The sequence below is a fragment of the Equus caballus genome, chromosome X (assembly GCF_041296265.1).
Source record: "Equus caballus isolate H_3958 breed thoroughbred chromosome X, TB-T2T, whole genome shotgun sequence".
Lineage (NCBI taxonomy): Eukaryota > Metazoa > Chordata > Mammalia > Perissodactyla > Equidae > Equus > Equus caballus.
This window is the reverse complement of record NC_091715.1, coordinates 119,983,311-120,003,595: the sequence shown is the minus strand read 5'-3', so window position 1 is coordinate 120,003,595 and position 20,285 is coordinate 119,983,311. Positions and strand designations below refer to the sequence as shown.

Sequence of the window (20,285 nt, the reverse complement as noted above, 5' to 3'; positions counted from 1 at the left end):
TATGCCTCTTTGGCATAAAGATTATTTTAGGCTGATTTTTTTTTAAGAAGCAGCAGACACAGGAGAAGCTCTGAAAGCAGAATAGAAGTTGTCTTTTTGTAAGGGACATTTACATTTATAAGGGAACTCTCCCTCTGTAGGAGTGTCTCCCTATCTGTACCAGGAAGAGAAAGATGACTCTGAATCTCTAGAAACTGTTATCAATGCAGACAGCATGGAATTAAACCTGTATAACAACCTTACCCTGGTTTTCTGTGTTTTTCCTGGTCACCTCCCATAACTGGCCTCCTCTGCCCCTCAACATCTTGTTTTATCTTTAGCTAGAGATGATATTTAAGGTGTTGGCTTGGGCCATTTTCGAGAGTTACTCAATTGTCCTTGGTCTCTCCCGTGTATGCAGGAGGCATACATGTTATTAAACTTCTGTTTGTTTTTCTCCTGTTAATCTCTCTTTCATTACAAGGGGGTCTCAGCCAAAAACCAAGAAGGGTAGAGGGAAGATTATTTTCCCTCCCCTACGCATTCTTGTCTTGGTTCCTGCTAGATATGCTTGGACTCCCTCTATCCAAATTAAAAGTCTGTACTTTGAAAGCTGGGTGAAGGGTACATGGCAACTCTGTAGCATTTTTGCAGCTTATTGTGAGTCAGACTATTTCAACATAAAAAGTTATAATAAAACAACACAAAAAACTCTTTAAAACTAAAACTTAATTAAAGTGAACTAATCTAAATAAATAAAATAAAATAAATTTTAAAAGCTTTCCCCTTGGCCTTCCACTTACCTCCTGCAAAGCTCCCCTTTTCCATGGAGGCTCCTTCAGCTGTGTATTATGATCAGCTAGCCAAGGCAGAAGTTACTAGTGGGACTGCCAAACACTGGCACCACCAGCTGAAGAGTGGGGAAAAAATAGGTCAGTTGTCTAGGTGTTTTGAAAACCCAGTAAATTTTCCTTTTTACTGATTTTTAAACCTTTTTATGAAGTTGTTTTGTTGTCTGGTTATCTTGTGTGGACCCAGCTGATTTTCCTAGAGTCAAGTATCACTGAGTGTTGTCTTTCGTGGAATCTCCCCGAGGTGAGGCTCCCTCTGGGACAACTTTGTGGTTGTGAGGTACACAGAGGAATGCTAGTATGCAGTAGTGGAAGCCTAAAATCAGAACCTAGCCAAACTACTAATTGTTCCTAAATTTAGTATCCAAATTTAATTCCATGCTTTAACCTCATTTAGTGGCACCACCCTTGCAAATACTAGGGGACCTACCAACACCTAGCACGTTTACCTGCTGGCCTCCAAGAAAATATTGCTGAGTGGGGTTCCGTCACTAGAGGGCAATCTGAGTTCCCCTGTGATAGATGTGAAGCCATGTGACTTCATGCCCAGATGAACATGGAAGCCAAAGAAGGAAATCTATATAAATTAGTGCGGGCTCACTGTATTTCTTTTTTTCTGATTTCTCATCACATAAATAATTCACCATTCTATGTTGTAGCCACTTCACTGGTAAAAAGAGAGAAGGAAGTCTTGCTCCTTAATAGGCATCTGACTCACATGAAATAAAAGATTACATAATTATTGAAAATTGTGCTAGTACACCTGAGGCTTGTGTTGGGAAAAAACAATCAACAACCATATACTGGGAATCTCGTGCATGCCAGGTATTCAGACATAGCCCCAACTCTCCAGAATTTTACAGGCTGGTGGGAGAATAAAGATAAGTATCATCTGAGGAACGTGAAGCCATGCAGATTCAAAGGCGAGAGATATCCCATTGTTGGAGAATCAGAGAAATCTTCACAATTGTGAATGTACTAGATGAGCGGAACCAAGACAGCGCTTAAAATGTATCTCATATCTCTTTTTTGTAGGCCCATAACAGAAACCTGCTCTCAATAGATTTTGATCATATAACTCGCACAGGAAAGATCTATGATGACCATCGGAAATTCACCCTTCGAATTCTTTATGACCAGACTGGACGGCCTGTTCTGTGGTCTCCCGTAAGCAGATATAATGAAGTGAACATAACATATTCACCTTCGGGATTGGTGACGTTTATTCAAAGAGGGACATGGAATGAAAAAATGGAATATGACCAGAGTGGAAAAATAATTTCAAGAACTTGGGCTGATGGGAAAATTTGGAGCTATACCTACTTAGAAAAGGTAAATATAAGGGAAAATAAACTAGTTATGAGTTTCTGAATGAGAATATTGAAAGTGGCCCTAATCACCCACCTTGGTGAGGACCTGCAGGAGAAAAGTGTGTGTTCTGGCTTTTCTGCTCTGTCGAAGTAACAAAAAAATGTTGTACCTATAAGGATAAGCTGTTTTTCATCTGAAAACTTTCCCCAGCCCCACGCTACACCAGGTACTCTTTCAAACTGAAGTCAGGATAATGGCTTAGCTTTCTCCTCATTTAAGCATATTTGTTCATGCTCTTGAAAAGGTATCTTTATTATTATGAAAGCTCATACGGAAGTAAAATAAGTAGAAAATTATAAAATTGTGTGTTAATGTATCTCAGCTCTGGAAAAGAGCCTCTTATACGGAGGATAAGGAATTCTAGTTTTGTTAGGATAATCCGTGAAATTTTAGTAGTATACATTTGAGAAGGAATTTTCACAAGTAACCGTGGCAGTAGGACCTCATTGGTAATAGTCCTTTGTGTGCAGTGAAGTCTCCAATAGCATCTGTAATGGCAGCTCGTGGCCTCTATCTGGTAGGAACAGACAAGGATTTTTAATCCCACCACCGGAACCATTTGTCTAATATCAACCCTCACACATCAAAATGGTTTCTGGCCAAGTCAGTAGCAGAAAACAGTAAGAGAAGTTGATCTCTGTCTGCCATCTCAGTTTCTGATGTCGTAAGATAGTGTCTCTTGTTTCCGAAATCTTTCCATTGAACTGAATTCATCAGTCCTGAATTGATTTCTGGGAGAGCTGAAAAACCTTTTCCCCTGAGGATTCAAGGCTACTCAGTGCACGGTAACCCCCAGAATGTCTTTAAAAAGTCATAGGAGCTTATAGCTCACGTGGTAAAATTTCACTATTTGCACCAAATGATGCCAAGCCTTTCTGATATACCCCCCCAAAGTTTAAAAACAAAAGTGTGCCAGTGGTTGTGTATGTCATCATAAAACTACTGTACTCTTTCCCAGAGTCAGTCACTGGGGAATTGGCCAAGTTGGAAATACCTAGGAGATAAAACAGGACTCCACTCGGGAGCTAGAATAAAGGAGGGTGTCCTCTGCTCTATCCACCGCATGTCTTTTTCTGCCAAAGAAATCGATCAAATCTGTAATCTGTACTCTACACTGGGAACATGTGAATCTTATAGAGTGCGTCTTTCTTCTTTTGAATTTTAATTTTAATAACAAGAATGATTGGCAAAATCATCTGACTAATGTCCACAAAGCGGACATTATAATGATGACCTTTATATGTTTCTTACAGCATATAATGATGACCTTCATAGGAGAAAAATATGCCACTGATTATTAGCAGGATACAGGCTGATTTGTTTTTCTAGGAATGAGGATGTGTTTGCACTGATCCTTCCACAGGTCGTACACGTGACTAGCGAAGAAGCCAACACTCCTTAGGAGTGTGCATGCGTTTGAACTCGAAACCCCAACCTCATTAGCACCAGAGTCTGGCCACAGAGCTAATTGCCTGGAGACAGTTGCATCTGGGTCTCTAAGGCTTTCCCTTTAGGCCGTCTATACAATAACAAAGAGCCCATTGAAAACCTAAATTTCAGCCCTGCATGCAGTTATTCAGCCTCTCCTCTGACATCAGTGAAGCAATTTTATTGTTTCTCTTCTCTGAATTAGCTGATTATTTCATCAAACTTACTTGAGCAAAGAATCATGTGAAGTAAACTTCACGTAAGTTCTCTTTGCTACAGAAACTTGGCAATAATTCCTTCAAAACAAAGCAAAACAAAGAAAACGCTGTGTGATTGTCAGTGTCTGCAGCGGACAGAAATAAGATTTTATTGACCCAGAATAATGTATCAAGAAAAGCCTCAGTGACTTCCAAAGACTAGTTTACTGACCAGTGAGACAAGCCAAATCACTTATGTCTTTTAGTTGACTTTTGTCCCTTTCTTGATTTCACATTTAATTTGTTCTCTAATTAGAAGGTAAGCCCCTGACTTAAGCAATCCTGTTATGCAAAACTCAGAACCTACAAAATGCGTAATTATGGAATAGTTCTTGACTTTTCAAAAATCATTTATCGTGAGATCGATCTTATTAACATTATTATTACCAGTGATAATAACTAATGCATTGAATAGATGCAATGATTAAATAAAATAACTTAATATAAAGCATCCCACACATCTAGTCATTCAATAAAAGTTCATTTCTTTCCATTTAAATAATGCATTATAGTATTTATTATCAAGTCGAGAACTCAAAAGCTAGCACTTACTGCTACTTGAAGGTAAATTAAAACAGGAAAGAACAGAAGGAAGGAAAAAAGGAGGAAGGGAAAGAAGGAAGGAAGGAAAAAAAGGAAGAAAATGAAAACATTTTTGAAATTGTGATTCCAGGAAAAAAAAGGGAAAGAATTTTGAATTTACCAAAATCCAATTTATGCGTAACTTTTCCAATGAGGTGATGAAGTTCTGCATCTCCCTGTACTGATTGCAATCCTCTCTTTAACACGACCTTTGCTGGCACATTCTGTCACTATGTGTGGGGCAGAGCAAGGACAAAGAGGCTGGCTCTTGTATATTGTAAAGTAAGAATTCTCAAACCTTCAAATGTATACCTCTTTTATACCTCAAAATACTTCTGGTATTACCTCTGTAAATTTGCTTACCATCCCCATACCATGATACCTTAAAAAGCAGCAGCAGATATTTCACCTCAACATGCAGAAATTTGGTAAAATTGTTTGACTTCCTCTAGAATAAGTGAAAGTTATGCGTGTCATTTTCATGCACAATGGTTTGTAGCCGTTAGGAGAAAAATAATTATTTGGGTGATAGCTGCAGTTGCTTAAATGATCTCTTCTGTGTTAGAAAAATCAATTATTGTTTCTTAAATTTTCTCTATGTGGTCATTAATTCTCTACCTTGATTTATGAGCCTTCTCTTAGTTAATTATATTTTGAAGACTTGTGGGGCTAAAAGTTTGTATTACGGTAAATGTAAATCTTTCAGTTTCCAAAAATCATTCTTCAGAACTTCATTTTTAAAATGCATTTAAATATATTTTATAAGCATTTAATAAGATGCCTTAGTCTGATACGTTTACACAAAATTGCCTCTTTGGGGCCTAGAGAAACAGAAAGCAGCCTTTGGCTTGAGCTTCCAGATGGCCCCACACTGCCATCTGGTGGTCATTCGAATGCTTTAACTTTTCAAATTTCTACCATCTCTCATTTCTATTCTTGTTCAAATGAGCATACAGCCATGATTGTTCTTTTTTTCTTCTTCTTTACAATGATCTCTTTTAGGATCTCTCAATCAACTAAAAAAAATAAAATGTCTTCACTCTATTGTTTGGATTGATAGAAAATGGCCTTTATCCTGTAGCAGCACTGTGGGCATTGGGTGGACTCATCAGCATTGTTTTTGAACAAACTGATAATATGCCCACCCAAAGTGATAAAGCAGCCAAGTGAAAGCTAAATGGTATTCTTGAAAGACAACAGTTACATTCAAGAGATTTCGAATCATATCATTCACATTCTTGCCATTGGCAGGAAGCTTTAAAGCAGATCAAGGAGCTTTCCAGACAGCACAGCATCAGCACCACCTAGGAAAAGGGTCAGGCAGTGGTTTGCTGCAGCGTGGAGGATGAAAGCAGGGGAGAGAACACAATGGTGATGTGCTATAAATGTTTGGTAAGGCTGATACAGCGACTGGAGAAGGCATGGCCCAGGCAGGCTGATACTAGATAATGCGTGGGAGCCATATGGTGATTGTCCCTGGCCCACATCACAGGGGACAGATGTCATTTGTTCATGGCAAACTGACGGAAGAGAGTGGAAAGGAGCTGAGAAATCTGACTTTCAGCATAGAGGTAACATGAAGGCATTTTCCACCAATTCTCCTAGGTTCTGTTGAGTTCTGCTTGGTCAAGGAGGCCGTTCTCCCTTCATATCCCCATACCCATGGAGGAGTTTCAAGTCTCCTGCCTTCTGGTCAGTAGGGTTTTCAGAGCTGCGGGTTGTCCACAGGTGATGAGGTGCCGGGTGATGAGGTTTCCACACACAGCTCTGTATCCCCAGGCAGAGTACTTGGTGGAAAAGAAAGAAAGGATGAGCAAATGAGCAAATACGTGCTGACTTTGACCCCACAGTTCTTACATGTGATTCAAAATCAATAATTATCAGAAGGGCAGGGAGGGTATGCAGTTTCAAGAAGCATATTCAATATTAGAATATAATTTCATATTTGGAAGATTTAAATGTACATTATATGTTTATGTAATTCATAGTCATAAATATTTATGTAATTTATATTTAGGAAATGAAAAGATACCTATTGTTTGCATAACGCAAACTTCAGAAAATAAAGTCCTACTAAATCCTTTTGCCTGTTAAAGTAATTCTCAAGAAGGGAGGAGTAAAGCTCCCTTAGGGAGTTATATCAGAATCTCCAGGGGTGAGAAATTTTTATTTTTATTAAAAGATGAGATTTAAATGCTTTTCACTTAGAAATAGGGTTGAATCCTCCCTAAAACAGTGCTCTTTTATGTCTATATTTAAGATTAAAATAAGATAAATGAAACACGTATTATAGGCAAGGCATTGTACCTCAACAAACAACTGTTTCTGAAACACAGATCCAGGTGGGGGAGAGAGCTTGCACACCCAGAGAATTCTTCACTTTTAATGGCATGTTCCCCTAAAATAGTTTAAAACATGAATTGCAAAGCAATAATAATTCTATTTATATGCAACTCTTCAGGAAGACATTTACTACCTGAAGTCAATAAATACTTCTTGGTGCCTATAACTTAGTATGTGGCATGCCCTGCCCTCCATTTACCTCCCTCCAATCCATCTCCACGTTGAAACCTTTCTGGAATACTGACTTGATTGTTTCTCCCAGCTGTGCAAGTGCCCCATCCTTCAACTTGCTTTCAGTGGTTCCCTGTTGTCAACATGTTTAAGTCCAAACTCCTGGGCATGGCTTAGAAAGCCCAGCATGATCTAGACCTAGCCTACCTAACTGGCCTCATCTCTTACCATTCACCACCACCCCTCAACACACCCACTCTCTGCCCACACAAAATTCCTCTCATTCTCTGAAAAAGCCACGTTCTCTTTCTTATCCAGACCCTCACAATGCTGTGCCCTCTGTCAGCAGTACTCTCTCCTTACTCTGCCCCACCCGCCTTTGTGCCTCACCTGGCCAACCCCTAGTCATCCTTTAGGTTTCAATTCGGATGCCATTTTCCCCAGGAAGTCTCCTGACCTCTTAAATCTGGGTGAGCTGCCCTTTCTCCACCTCCTGTAAGCACGCTGTACTTCCCCTGTCATAACACACTTCACGTTGTATTGTAATTGCTTAGTTACTTGTCTTTCTCCTCTATTAAACTGTAAGTTCCATGAGGATAGACACCGTTATTGCCCACTTCTGTATCCACGAGGGTCCACCACAGTGCCTGGCACATAGTAAGTGCTTGATAAATTTGTGTTGAATGGATGAATGTGTATTTGCTTTAATCTTCTCAACTTTAGTGATACATATTATGCTATTTTGCCTTTGTGTCGTTTCAGTCTGTGATGCTTCTCTTACACAGCCAGCGGCGTTACATCTTTGAGTATGACCAATCAGACTGTCTGCTCTCAGTCACCATGCCTAGTATGGTGCGCCATAGCTTACAAACCATGCTTTCAGTGGGCTACTACCGGAACATCTACACCCCACCAGACAGTAGCACTTCTTTTATCCAAGACTACAGTCGAGATGGCCGACTGCTACAGACCCTGCATCTGGGGACAGGGCGCAGAGTTTTATACAAGTACACCAAGCAAGCAAGGCTGTCTGAGATTCTCTATGATACCACTCAGGTCACATTAACATATGAAGAGTCTTCTGGAGTGATTAAGACAATACACCTGATGCACGACGGCTTCATTTGCACAATCAGATACAGGCAAACAGGTTTGTTGTGAAAAGATGGTAATGTGTACAACCACATCAGTATTTTATGATGAAAGTTTTGCTGGCCACAGTCTGAGATAGGAGCATTAACCTATAGACATTCAATCCAACAAACTCACTTTAGTTATCAAATTATCTTCCATTGAAAATTAAAAACATTATAGGCTGCATAAAAGCTGAGTCCTTAAAAACATACAGTGCGTTTCTCTTTCTCCCTCAGCTCTCAAGAAAGTTGAGATCTAAGTACCTCATCTAACTGTGTACCTGTTTGTACTCACCACCAAATCTTCCCAAAGATGCAGCTGCAAGATATGAGTGTCACTGAAACTAGCTCAAGCCCCATGTAACCTCTGTGGGCCTCAGGAGATGGCAAAATAGCTTCAAAAGTCAGAACTTTTGGATATATTGCATCCTTTGGGTTTCCAAAATGCCCAAATCCAGTTACTTGAATGCTGGACTGTGTCAAAACCCGCCCCTCTGACTTTGTAGCACAGGTTAAATGAATTGAAAGTATTTTTGTCAGTCATTATAACGAGAAAGCATGTTCATAATATCAGTTTCATCACCCCAGGCTACGGGATGGGTTATTACTTATGTCGTTCCTATAATTAAATTATTCTATAACTATAATATACAGTATTTTAATTTTTTCGTATTTAATGACAACTACGAGAATATTCTATGAATATCTATGAGATGATAAGCCTATGCATTAGATATCAGAGCTCAATCTCTAATATTTTATTTTAAATGTAAAAGCATCAATACTAAAGAAAGTAATGCTAGACCTTTCTGATCAACACTAAGCATCTAGCTTTGTTCTCATTATTTTTCTTTTGATTCCTTTAGGACCTCTTATTGGCCGCCAGATTTTCAGATTCAGTGAAGAAGGCCTTGTGAATGCTCGGTTCGACTACAGCTACAACAACTTTCGCGTCACCAGCATGCAAGCTGTGATCAATGAAACCCCTTTGCCCATAGATCTGTACCGATACGTTGATGTCTCTGGTAGAACAGAGCAGTTTGGAAAATTCAGTGTAATTAATTACGATTTAAATCAGGTCATAACTACTACAGTGATGAAGCATACCAAGATCTTCAGTGCCAATGGACAAGTTATTGAAGTTCAATATGAAATCCTAAAGGCAATTGCCTACTGGATGACTATTCAATATGATAATATGGGTCGGATGGTAATATGTGACATAAGAGTAGGAGTAGATGCCAATATAACAAGATACTTCTATGAATACGATGCTGATGGGCAACTTCAAACTGTTTCTGTAAATGATAAAACCCAGTGGCGTTACAGTTATGATCTGAATGGAAACATCAACCTCTTAAGCCATGGGAATAGTGCTCGTCTTACTCCTCTCCGATATGACCTCCGAGACCGCATCACCAGACTAGGAGAAATTCAGTATAAAATGGATGAAGATGGCTTTTTGAGGCAGAGGGGAAATGACATATTTGAATATAATTCTAATGGGCTGCTGCAGAAAGCTTACAATAAGGCTTCTGGCTGGACTGTGCAGTATTACTATGATGGGCTTGGGCGACGTGTCGCCAGTAAGTCCAGCCTAGGGCAGCACCTCCAGTTCTTTTATGCCGACCTTGCCAACCCCATAAGAGTCACTCATTTGTACAACCACTCAAGCTCGGAGATTACATCCCTGTATTATGATCTCCAAGGTCACCTTATTGCCATGGAGTTAAGCAGTGGCGAAGAATATTATGTGGCCTGTGACAATATGGGCACCCCACTAGCTGTGTTCAGCAGTCGAGGTCAGGTGATAAAAGAGATATTGTACACGCCTTATGGAGATATCTATCATGACACTTACCCCGACTTTCAGGTCATCATTGGTTTTCATGGAGGACTCTATGACTTCCTTACTAAATTAGTGCACCTGGGGCAAAGGGATTATGATGTTGTTGCTGGTAGATGGACGACACCTAATCACCACATATGGAAACAGTTGAACCTCCTTCCTAAACCATTCAACCTCTACTCCTTTGAAAATAACTACCCAGTTGGCAAAATTCAAGATGTTGCAAAGTATACCACAGGTATTTAAAAGGTGTAAAACTTTACGCTAAACTTGAGATAACTTGGTGGTGTTTATCACATAATCTCAATGCCTTTGTAAATATGCTTCCTCTTCCTGCCAGTTAGCCCACAAGTTATTGTGCACTCACTCTCTTCCTCACTCTTCTAGAGTGAGCAAAACTGTGCAAGTTGGCATAAAACATGATGCTTTTGCGTCCCAGTACATTTTTTCTTTCCTTTTAAGATTTCTGTTTGTAGTTTTCACTCTTAAAAGCTTATATGAATAATCTCATAAAAGAAAAATTCAGCATTCTGTTGCATCAAATAAATCTAATATGACAGTCTGTGTGGCCTTAGTACCACTACTGCATTAAGAGTTTCATTGCAGTAACCTGAACCTATCTCTGTGATTATCCATGAATCAAAAGGTTTCCTGGGGCTGGTGGCATAGTGGTTAAGTTCAGTGCACACCACTTCATCGGCCCAGGGTTCACAGGTTTGGATCCCAGGTGTGGACCTATGCCACTCATCAAGCCATACTGTGGAGGCATCTCACATACAAAATGGAGGAAGATGGGCACAGATGTCAGCTCAGAGCCACTCTTCCTCAAGCAGAAAGAAGAAGATTGGCAATGGGTGTTAGCTCAGGGCCAATCTTCCTCACCAAAAAAGAAAAAAAAAGGTTTCCCAGTAGAGAGAGGATCATATGTTTTAGAGTGGGTCATATAAGGGGGAGTTCTATCTCTAACTTCCCATTGGCTAAACATATTGAAGGCAGGAGAGGCATCTTTCAAGCTTTCCACAAAAGTTGTAAAGTATAGCCTTTCTAAATTTTTTCCCTCTAAATTTTGTGTCTCACAGACATTGGAAGTTGGTTGGAGCTATTTGGTTTCCAGTTACACAATGTTCTACCTGGATTTCCCAAACCAGAATTGGAAAATTTGGAATTAACTTATGAGCTTCTACAGCTTCAGACAAAAACTCAAGAGTGGGATCCTGGAAAGGTTAGTAAAAGTTTCACCATCTCTATTAAGCCAAAAAAAAAACCAAAAAACAAAACCAGAAGAGCATCGCACACCATGAAATGGTATTAACATGTATTTGCTTAGTTATTCTTGAGTCTTCTCAATTGAATATTCATTAAAATGTCCGTGATTAATGAGGAGGTAGAAAAAAGCTTCCATGAGGAAAGGATCAGAGAATTGGAGCTTTTGGAAAAGAAAAGACTAAAATGTGACTTGACCACTGCTGCAGTAGACAAACAAGAGGAAAGAGGAACTGAACTTTTAAAATTCTGAAATGGGCTACCAAGGGCAATTATGGATTCTATATAGAGAAAATTATTCACTTAAAGACATAAAAAGACCAGATTTACACCTGCAAAATAATTTAGGGCATAGTGCATTAAGAGCATGGGAATAATACAATTAAATCATTCTGATAAAGAAAAAGTATCTAACAGTAATGAAGCAAAAATAATATTACAGCGATAAAGTCTCTGGAAAAATAGTAATACCAAAATATTCAAGACTCAGCAGATAAATCATCAGGAATAGGGGCCAGCCCCGTGGCCCAGTGGTTAAGTTCGTGCGCTCCGCTTAGGTGGCCCATGGTTTCGCTGGTTCGGATCCTGGGCGGGGACATGGCACCGCTCATCAGGCCACGCTGAGGCGGCATCCCACATGCCACAACTAGAAGGACCCACAACTGAAATATACAATTATGTACTGGGCGGGATTTGGGGAGAGAAAGCAATTTAAAACAAAAAAGATTGGCAACAGTTGTTAGCTCAGGTGCCAATCTTTAAAAAAGAAAACTTAAAAAAAAAATCACCAGGAATATGAGGTACAAATGAAAACAAGAAGGAACTTCTTCTTTGAACTGAAAGAAATAGGAATATCTGTATTTGTGAAAAAAAAAACCGCTTTAAAAATAAAACTATGGGGCCAGCCTGGTGGCGCAGCGGTTAAGTGCACACGTTCCTCTTCGGCGGCCTGGGGTTTGCTGGTTCGGATCCCGGGTGCAGACATGGCACCACTTGGCATGTCATGCTGTGGTAGGCGTCCCACGTATAAAGTAGAGGAAGATGGGCACAGATGTTAGCTCAGGGCCAGTCTTCTTCAAATTAATTAATTAATTAATTTAATTAAACTGAAATTCGGGTGGGAGGGCTTGAAATTTAAGTGTAAAAACTATAAAGGAAAGGAAATTCTAAATAGATCCTATAGGTTTATCCCTTTTTGTAAATACATATAAGATGTAAATGTTTTTTGTAATTAAAAATTCTAAAAACAGTTTAGCAAAATGTTGAAAATTGCTGGAGCTTTGTAGTGGATACTTGGAGGTTCACCATTCTCTTCTCTTTATTTCTTAGTATGTTTGAGATTTTCCATAATAAAAAGGGTTTTTTTTAAGTCCACGTAAAAGGGTCAGTGAACTTCTTGCTGATTTGTCGTCATTTATAAGGTTATAAGCTGCTTGAAAGCAAGAATGATGGGCTATCCATCTCTTTAAACCTCCCTGTGCCAAATGTGTTACTCTACGTCCAGTAATAACAGCTATTTGGCGTTAGTTAAATTAGTAACAATGAAATGTCTTTGTTTTGGGGGAGCTGGAACTACCTTAACTTGAAGTGGCTTCTAGCTGAGATTCTATGATATCAAGTTGGAACATATTTCCTTACGCTTAACTCACCAAGATATCAAGAAATAAATGCCAGGTGATCAAGTCACCTGTTAGTCTTTTCTTTTCCAAATCTCTGATGAAGGGATTCCAAATTTGGCTTGTTTTTAAATCACTCACCAGCAAATTAAAGGGAGAAGGAAGCGACCTTGCAAGCCTTTGCTTTCCAGAATCACCAAGCCAGTGACAGGTGTCTGATCCTGTGCTGCACTTGCACTGTGCCTTTCCTCTTTTCTAGACTATCTTGGGTATTCAGTGTGAGCTCCAGAAACAGCTCAGGAATTTCATTTCCTTGGACCAACTTCCTATGACTCCCCGATACAATGATGGACGGTGCCTTGAAGGAGGAAAGCAACCAAGGTTTGCTGCTGTTCCTTCTGTTTTTGGAAAAGGTATAAAATTCGCCATCAAGGATGGCATAGTCACTGCCGATATTATAGGAGTAGCCAATGAAGATAGCAGGCGGCTTGCTGCCATTCTCAATAATGCACATTACCTGGAAAATCTGCATTTTACCATAGACGGGAGGGACACTCACTACTTCATTAAGCTTGGCTCTCTGGAGGAAGACCTGGTGCTCATTGGTAACACTGGGGGGAGGCGGATTCTAGAGAATGGTGTCAATGTCACAGTGTCCCAGATGACTTCTGTGTTGAATGGGAGGACTAGACGGTTTGCAGACATCCAGCTCCAGCACGGAGCTCTGTGCTTCAACATCCGGTATGGGACAACTGTCGAAGAGGAAAAGAATCACGTGTTGGAGATTGCCAGACAGCGCGCTGTGGCCCAGGCCTGGACTAAGGAACAAAGAAGGCTGCAAGAAGGGGAAGAGGGTATTCGAGCGTGGACAGAGGGGGAAAAGCAGCAGCTTTTGAGCACTGGGAGGGTGCAAGGTTATGATGGGTATTTTGTTTTGTCTGTTGAGCAGTATTTAGAACTTTCTGACAGTGCCAACAATATTCACTTTATGAGACAGAGCGAAATAGGCAGGAGGTAACAAAAAAAATCTCTGCCTTTGCGTCACCAAAGACTGCCTGTTTTTAAAACATAAAACGGTTTATTGTATTGGTTTTCTAGATCAGAACTCTGTATATGTAAATATGGAGGAAAAACATATCCAACTGCCTTTCAATGTGACGGAAGATGGTATTTTAATATTGTTTGTTTAAACTCTTTAAGAAACGACAGCGATTTTTAGTTCTTGTGTGGCAGTATTCAAAGTAACACAAGTAGAACTCAAACAGCTAAAACAAAGTTCTCAGAAAGCACCATTTTCAATTTGTCGAGCCATGCATATGTTCAAATATAAAGAACCCAAGGTTCTATATCTCTCTTGTGACACGAAGTTTCATATTTAACTGTTGGCAGAACTTGCGGGCTATTTGAAAAGGTGGTGCAATAGTATCTGAACCTTGCATTTCTAAAGACTGCCAGCCCTTTCACATTTTCCAGATCTGTTATAGGAAACTTAAAAAAGTGTAAAATGTCCTCAGCCACCATCTCCTAGAGTCAGGACCCATTTGCCCTTCCTCCCTGATTATTCCTCCTTGCTTGTTAAAGTAAATGCCATGTTGTTGTGCTGTGTTTTGGCGTGTGGTGCTGGGTTCTGTCTACCACGCTTCCCTGTGGGTGTGGTAGCCAGACTGAACTGCCACTATTTGCTTGTGTGTACATGATGTCAAGGCAGCTGGCCAGTGTAATTTCTCCCATACAACCTGTTTTGACTAACAGTTTTTACCAAATTGTCCAGCTGTATTGGCGTCATGTAAACATAGCTTTTGTTAACCTGGGTAGGAATTTCGCATTTATATATAGGGTGTGTTTGGTCATAGGTTCACATTAGTGATTCAGTATTTATACACTAATCCAATGATGTTGTGCACAGGAAAGGTAATTTACTACAAAGTATAATTCTGGTACAAAAAAAGAGGCTTTAGCAGGCATACATGCCTGGGATGCCGATAAATACATTCACTACTACTGCAGAAATTCATCAGAGCTAAAATCTCAAAATAATAGACCTTGTACTAAGATGAAAGGAAAGTTCCAAAGGGAAGATCAAACCAAACATCACAGTAGTTGCTGCCACATTGTTTCACCCACTTAGATTTATCTTTCAAATGTACAATTCTGTATTGAACATCTCCCAGCCATAGTCAGGAAATTTAATTAAATGAACTCTTTCCAACCTACAACATTTCAACTAATTATAGAGAGGCAGACTATTTTTTACTAAAATAATTTATATGGTTAGTTATTTTAGTTCTCTGTCTTGGCCAATTTATTTTGATTTGATCATCTCCCCGGCCTAGGAAAAAAAGTATTTTCCAGGAAGGGTTCTTTTGTTTTATGATTGTTTAAAATTGGGAAAAAGGTCAGGATTAGTGTTAGTATCAGCTGTAGTTTCTCAATCTCTATGAATCCTGTAATAAAAGAAGCCCCTTGGTAAGCTGGGAGATTTGTGCCCAGTGACAAAGAGACAGTTTATAAAATGCTGTGTAATTGTAAGTTACCACAAATGAAAATACATGACAGCACAATGTGGCCTGTAGAAAATTCCCCTGAGCCAGCTTCAGCACTGTCATCACCGAGTCTGGACATCTGCTATGTCTGAAGGAGAATTTATGATGGAACGTTACAGTTTGGATTCTTTCCAGCTACTACCTAAACGCAGAGTGGGGTCATTGCCTTGTTTTGTGATGACAGTTTCTTTGAAAATATGCAAGTCAGAATCCAGGCTCATGTCAAGGTTTTCAAAGAGTCTGGCTCCTTACTACACAAAGTAGAGAGAAGGAAAGGCAAGGACCCGCAGATAACAGAGGAGGGTGTATCCAAACATTTCATTTTTCAAACCTGCAGGTTGGGATTACCACATTCTTACAGGGTATTCCGAGAGTGGGAGAACTCATGAACTCATCTTTCTTTTTAATTGGAAGTGCATCAGCTCAAGAGATTACTAAGCCAGACTACAATCATATTATTGAGGGTTTTTTTCCTGAATCAGGCCTGTGTTAATGGTAAGGTATTTATCCAGGATGGGATTCTAAAATTTCTACCAAACTTGTTGAAAATTTGAATACCTCCACACCAGCCTAAAAATGGACCTTAAGTTCCTAGAACCTCTGATGTTCTTTTAAATCAATGGAAGAATAATTTGTGAACTGTATATAGAGAGTGCATTCATAAATGGGATGATGTATTTTATCACTAATCCAAGATGTCGATATTAGAGTCTATTTTGCTTATATTTTAAGCGATTATACTTTTTTGCAATTCACTGATGATGTATCATTTTCAAACTGCTTTAAATATCCATTAGAAACAAATATTTGAAGCTTTTACTTAATAGTAATTACCTTGAACTGTGCATTTCTAGTTTGTAATACATATTTATTTAGTTTGTGCCTTTGGTTTCTTAAAGTTATATTTGTATTATATTCAGGAAATGCACTTTTATCACTTACAGCTGTGGTTTTAATACTGCCTTGAACTATTACTGTTCTCTTTAACACTTCCAAAGTTTTTGGGAGGAAAAAGGAAAAACCCAAAAGGTTAGCACTAATGAGTAGTAAATCTAAGAGAAACATTCCGGCATTTCTTAATAAGAACGTGGAGATATTGAGTACATCGCTTCCTATTCAGCTGAATACAAAGAATGCCTTCGTCGACCTGTAGTTCTGAAGTTTAAATTAATGAAAGGACAATTTGTTTGCATTTGCTGATGAAAGTAAAAGCATTTTAAAGAGAAATATATGAATTTCTCACACCCAGAAGTCAGGCGGCTGACACTGCACAGCCACACACCGTTCAAGTAAGTTAGAGTGAGAGCACAGTAGTTGGGCTCTCTTATGAAGAACATTCTGGGCTGGAGGCAGAGAATACTCCGTAGTTGTTTCTTTTTCTTAGTTAGACCCATTTTATTTGTGCTTTTTTGTTTTGTTTTGTTTTTACTCTTGCACTACAGTCTAGAGATCCAAATAAGCTGAAAAGTTCACAGTTTAACAGACATTTAAATATATTTATTTTTAGTTGGCATTCTAATCATTATTGATTAGAAGCATGACTCCTGAAGGAAAGAGAAATAAAGCCCAACTCATACTAATTTTTAGCAAAACACTCACCGTATAAATAGGCGTATGTTTTATTTTTAACAACCCAGCAAAATAATGTATAAAACAAGCGTGTCCTTTACTGTCAATTTATCTAGAAGATCTATAATATATAGACTATATATATAATATAATATATACAACATAGCCAAATGTATTAAAACGACAATGTATAATTTGGAATTCACATGCTAACTACATAGAGAGGTATAAAATTAAATTATAATTTTCATAAGATTTTCTTTTTCATCACTGTTAAGACAGTTTCAAACATTCTATCATGCTGTCTCTACTCTTTTTTCTTTTTTCTTTTCCTTCCTTTTTTAAAAATATTTTTTTAATCAGACCAGGCCCCACTTTAATATCACCTAAGAGAGTCAGGGCAAAGTTTTTACATTTATGAGGATATATTCCTGTAAGGACAGCTGTAATGGAGTTCAGTGGTAATGGAAGCAAAAGTACAGTAATCAAGTGTTGAAAGAAACTTTTGGAGAGACTGGAATGTCTTGTAGCTTGTGGGAAAACATAAGGCTACAGATTGGATACAACATTCTTGTTTTCTTGGAGGAACTCACATACACGTAGCTGACCTGACTAGTACTTCAGATCTCAGACTGCTCTTCCACAGCCTTCTGTAAGGTTCTTTATTCTGCAACAAAAAAACAAAAACAAAAAAACAAAAAAAACAAAAAAGCAAAACAAAAAAAAAAAAACAGAAAACAACAAAAAAGAATTCAACCACAAAATAGTGACTGTTATTTCAGTGTGTCCTTCATGTGAAAGCTATTAAGGACCAAATATACTACTGTGTGTAAGAAGAAATTACTTCCTAAACAGTAACTGAAAATAGTTAGAGTTAAATTTGCTGTGGATTTTGTCTTGGCAGTTGTCATCTTACATTATTTGTCAAAGGAAATGTGTTTGGCAGTTAAAAATCTTTCCTTAGATTTAGTGGTGGACTTTAACCTCTTAAATAAATGTTAGTATATCAGATTGTGTCCTTGAAAAATATTTTACTTGTATGAATCATGACAATGTCTAAATCTTTACTATTCTTCTGGCAAAAGCATCAGTAAGAGAGAAGGTGAAAAAGAGAAGTATAGCCTTTACACCAGGAAAATATTCTTTCTAGCTGCTTACTTTCTCATGAGAAGTAAAGATGTTTACAGTGTATGCCAAGATTTTCAGTTTCTATATAACAACAGTTAGAGGTTCTAATCATACTGAAAATTGTGTTATAATGGCCTGAGCCATGTTGCTAGGAAACAATAGGTTCCAATTTTGTATTCCTGCTCTCACTCCTGTGCTGAAAAGTGACTGGATACTGTACAGGTTCATGTTCTCTGGCTGCAGTTAAATGGTCTTTTGCATTTTGCTCTGGCTTTCAGGCCAGAAGCATGCATTTTTCTACAAGAGCATCACAACAACACGCTGTAAATATTTAAAGTTAAACATTATGTGTCGATATTTGAAAGAAAAAAGTACTTTGAATATTTCATTTTTAAAAAATAAAATTGCAAATGAACGCCGTGTCCCATTTTATTCACGCGCCCAACTGCATTCCCAAGTCAGCCTGGTCACCTGAGATATGAAAAGCGGCTCCCTAACAGGGAACAGTAAAACTGCGTCATCTCAAAAATGTAGGTGCAGAAATCAAAAAGGCATTAATCCTAAGCAGACGTCTCTTCATTTTTATTTTTCATACAAATAGGATCTCTGACACAAATGACCATTTAATAAAAAAAGAAAAGTAGCTGTTGCAAGTTTAAATGCCTCTAGGCTATGACTTTTAAAAAGGTTTCTCCTGTTGATGCCTTTTTCTCAGCAATAGAAAGAAAATAAAGAATTGCCAAACAGGTAGGGGAGAGCTAGGAGGGCAGAGCACCCAAACGCTCTGACAAAAAATGAATGGGGGACAATCAGGAAAGACTACAAGACAACAGCTCTTCCAAGGCTCTACGTCTTGGGCAACTACAATGGCCATTTGGCACTTATTTTTCGCTAGAAGACATTTATGAGTGACACTCGGAAAGCTGGCCAACAGATCGTCCAAAATTCACCTTGATAGTAACGGAGTACCTGTAGTCCAAACAGCCTGCTACTGAAACTCACTTGGAATCCTGGAATTGACACCACTCTAAAATGCCCTGCTGCCTTTTTATTCACTGATATATACATAGATACAGTGAAAAGACTCATGGAGCAGAAGACAATCCTGATTGTCTCAACACAACCCATCAGCAAAAAGAAACGGGGGCAGGGGGGTGTTGGAATTTAGTATCACCTGGAGAATTTTTTTTCAAACTATGCATCCCACCTTCAGAGTACCAAAAGAAAGAGGTAAGAGCTCCTACACTGAGAGAACTATTAAAAGAGATAAGAGATTTCTCCATATTCCTTCCCTATTCACCCTCACTTTTAGAGATCTTTGAATATCAACGCTATTTAAACATTTAGTAACATTACTATCTTAAATTTATATAATTCTATTACCTCAATAATCCTGTGAGGTGAGCAAGGCTCAATTGTTCCCACTTGGCAAATGCAATAATAGTAACAGACTGACTTACCTAAGGTCACACGGAAATCAGTGACAAAGCCGAAAGAAAATTCAAGTCTCATATATTATGTTGATGGGCTCTCTCTAGTCAATCAGGTTTGTTACATCTTCCTACATAAAAATATTCATTTAAAATGCAAATGACAGGGCCGGCCTGGTGGCACAGTGGTTAAGTTGGCATGTTCCGTTTCTCAGCGTCCCAGGGTTCATTGGTTCGGATTCCAGGTGCAGACATGGCACCGCTTGGCATGCCATGCTGTGGTAGACATCCCACATATACAGTGGAGGAAGATGGGCATTGACGTTAGCTCAGGGCCAGCCGTCCTCAGCAAAAAAGAGGAGGACTGGCAGCAGATGTTAGCTCAGGACTAATCTTCCTCAAAAAAAAAAACACATAAAATGCAAATGACCTAATGATGAAAATTCAGCCTTTTACTACAAGTCTGGCCAATGACCCCAAATTATGAAAGTGCCCAAATTGGATAGTTTAACTTCACTCCAGCTGCAAACTGCAAAATCACGCTATCCCATTTACTGCAAGGGCAAACATAAGTGACAAGGTTGAATTTATAGCCCACTAACAGGAAGACTAGGCTTCTTGTAACCTTGAAATGCTCAAGGGCAAATCTGGGTTTTATTATTCATAGACTTTGGATTCTGAACTCAATAAAGTGAATCAAATAAAACATACGCTGATGTCTAAACATCCTTAACAGATTTTAAGGCTGTTTCCCACATTTTTAATTCTCTAT

The 20,285-nt window shown here is 38.8% G+C and overlaps 1 protein-coding gene across 2 annotated transcripts in view; it reads left to right on the top strand.

Moving 5' to 3' along the window:
* Window positions 1-17,653, top strand: part of TENM1 (teneurin transmembrane protein 1) — a 735,241-nt gene extending 717,588 nt beyond the window's left edge. For both annotated transcript variants that reach the window (XM_023633984.2, XM_023633980.2), the window contains 5 exons: window positions 1,866-2,162; window positions 7,745-8,132; window positions 8,982-10,202; window positions 11,044-11,186; window positions 13,103-17,653. In XM_023633984.2, the coding sequence (XP_023489752.1) occupies window positions 1,866-2,162; window positions 7,745-8,132; window positions 8,982-10,202; window positions 11,044-11,186; window positions 13,103-13,861 (2,808 nt within the window). In that variant the 3' untranslated portion in view covers window positions 13,862-17,653. The remainder of the gene's footprint in view (window positions 1-1,865; window positions 2,163-7,744; window positions 8,133-8,981; window positions 10,203-11,043; window positions 11,187-13,102) is intronic.
* The last annotated feature ends 2,632 nt before the right edge of the window (window positions 17,654-20,285 follow it).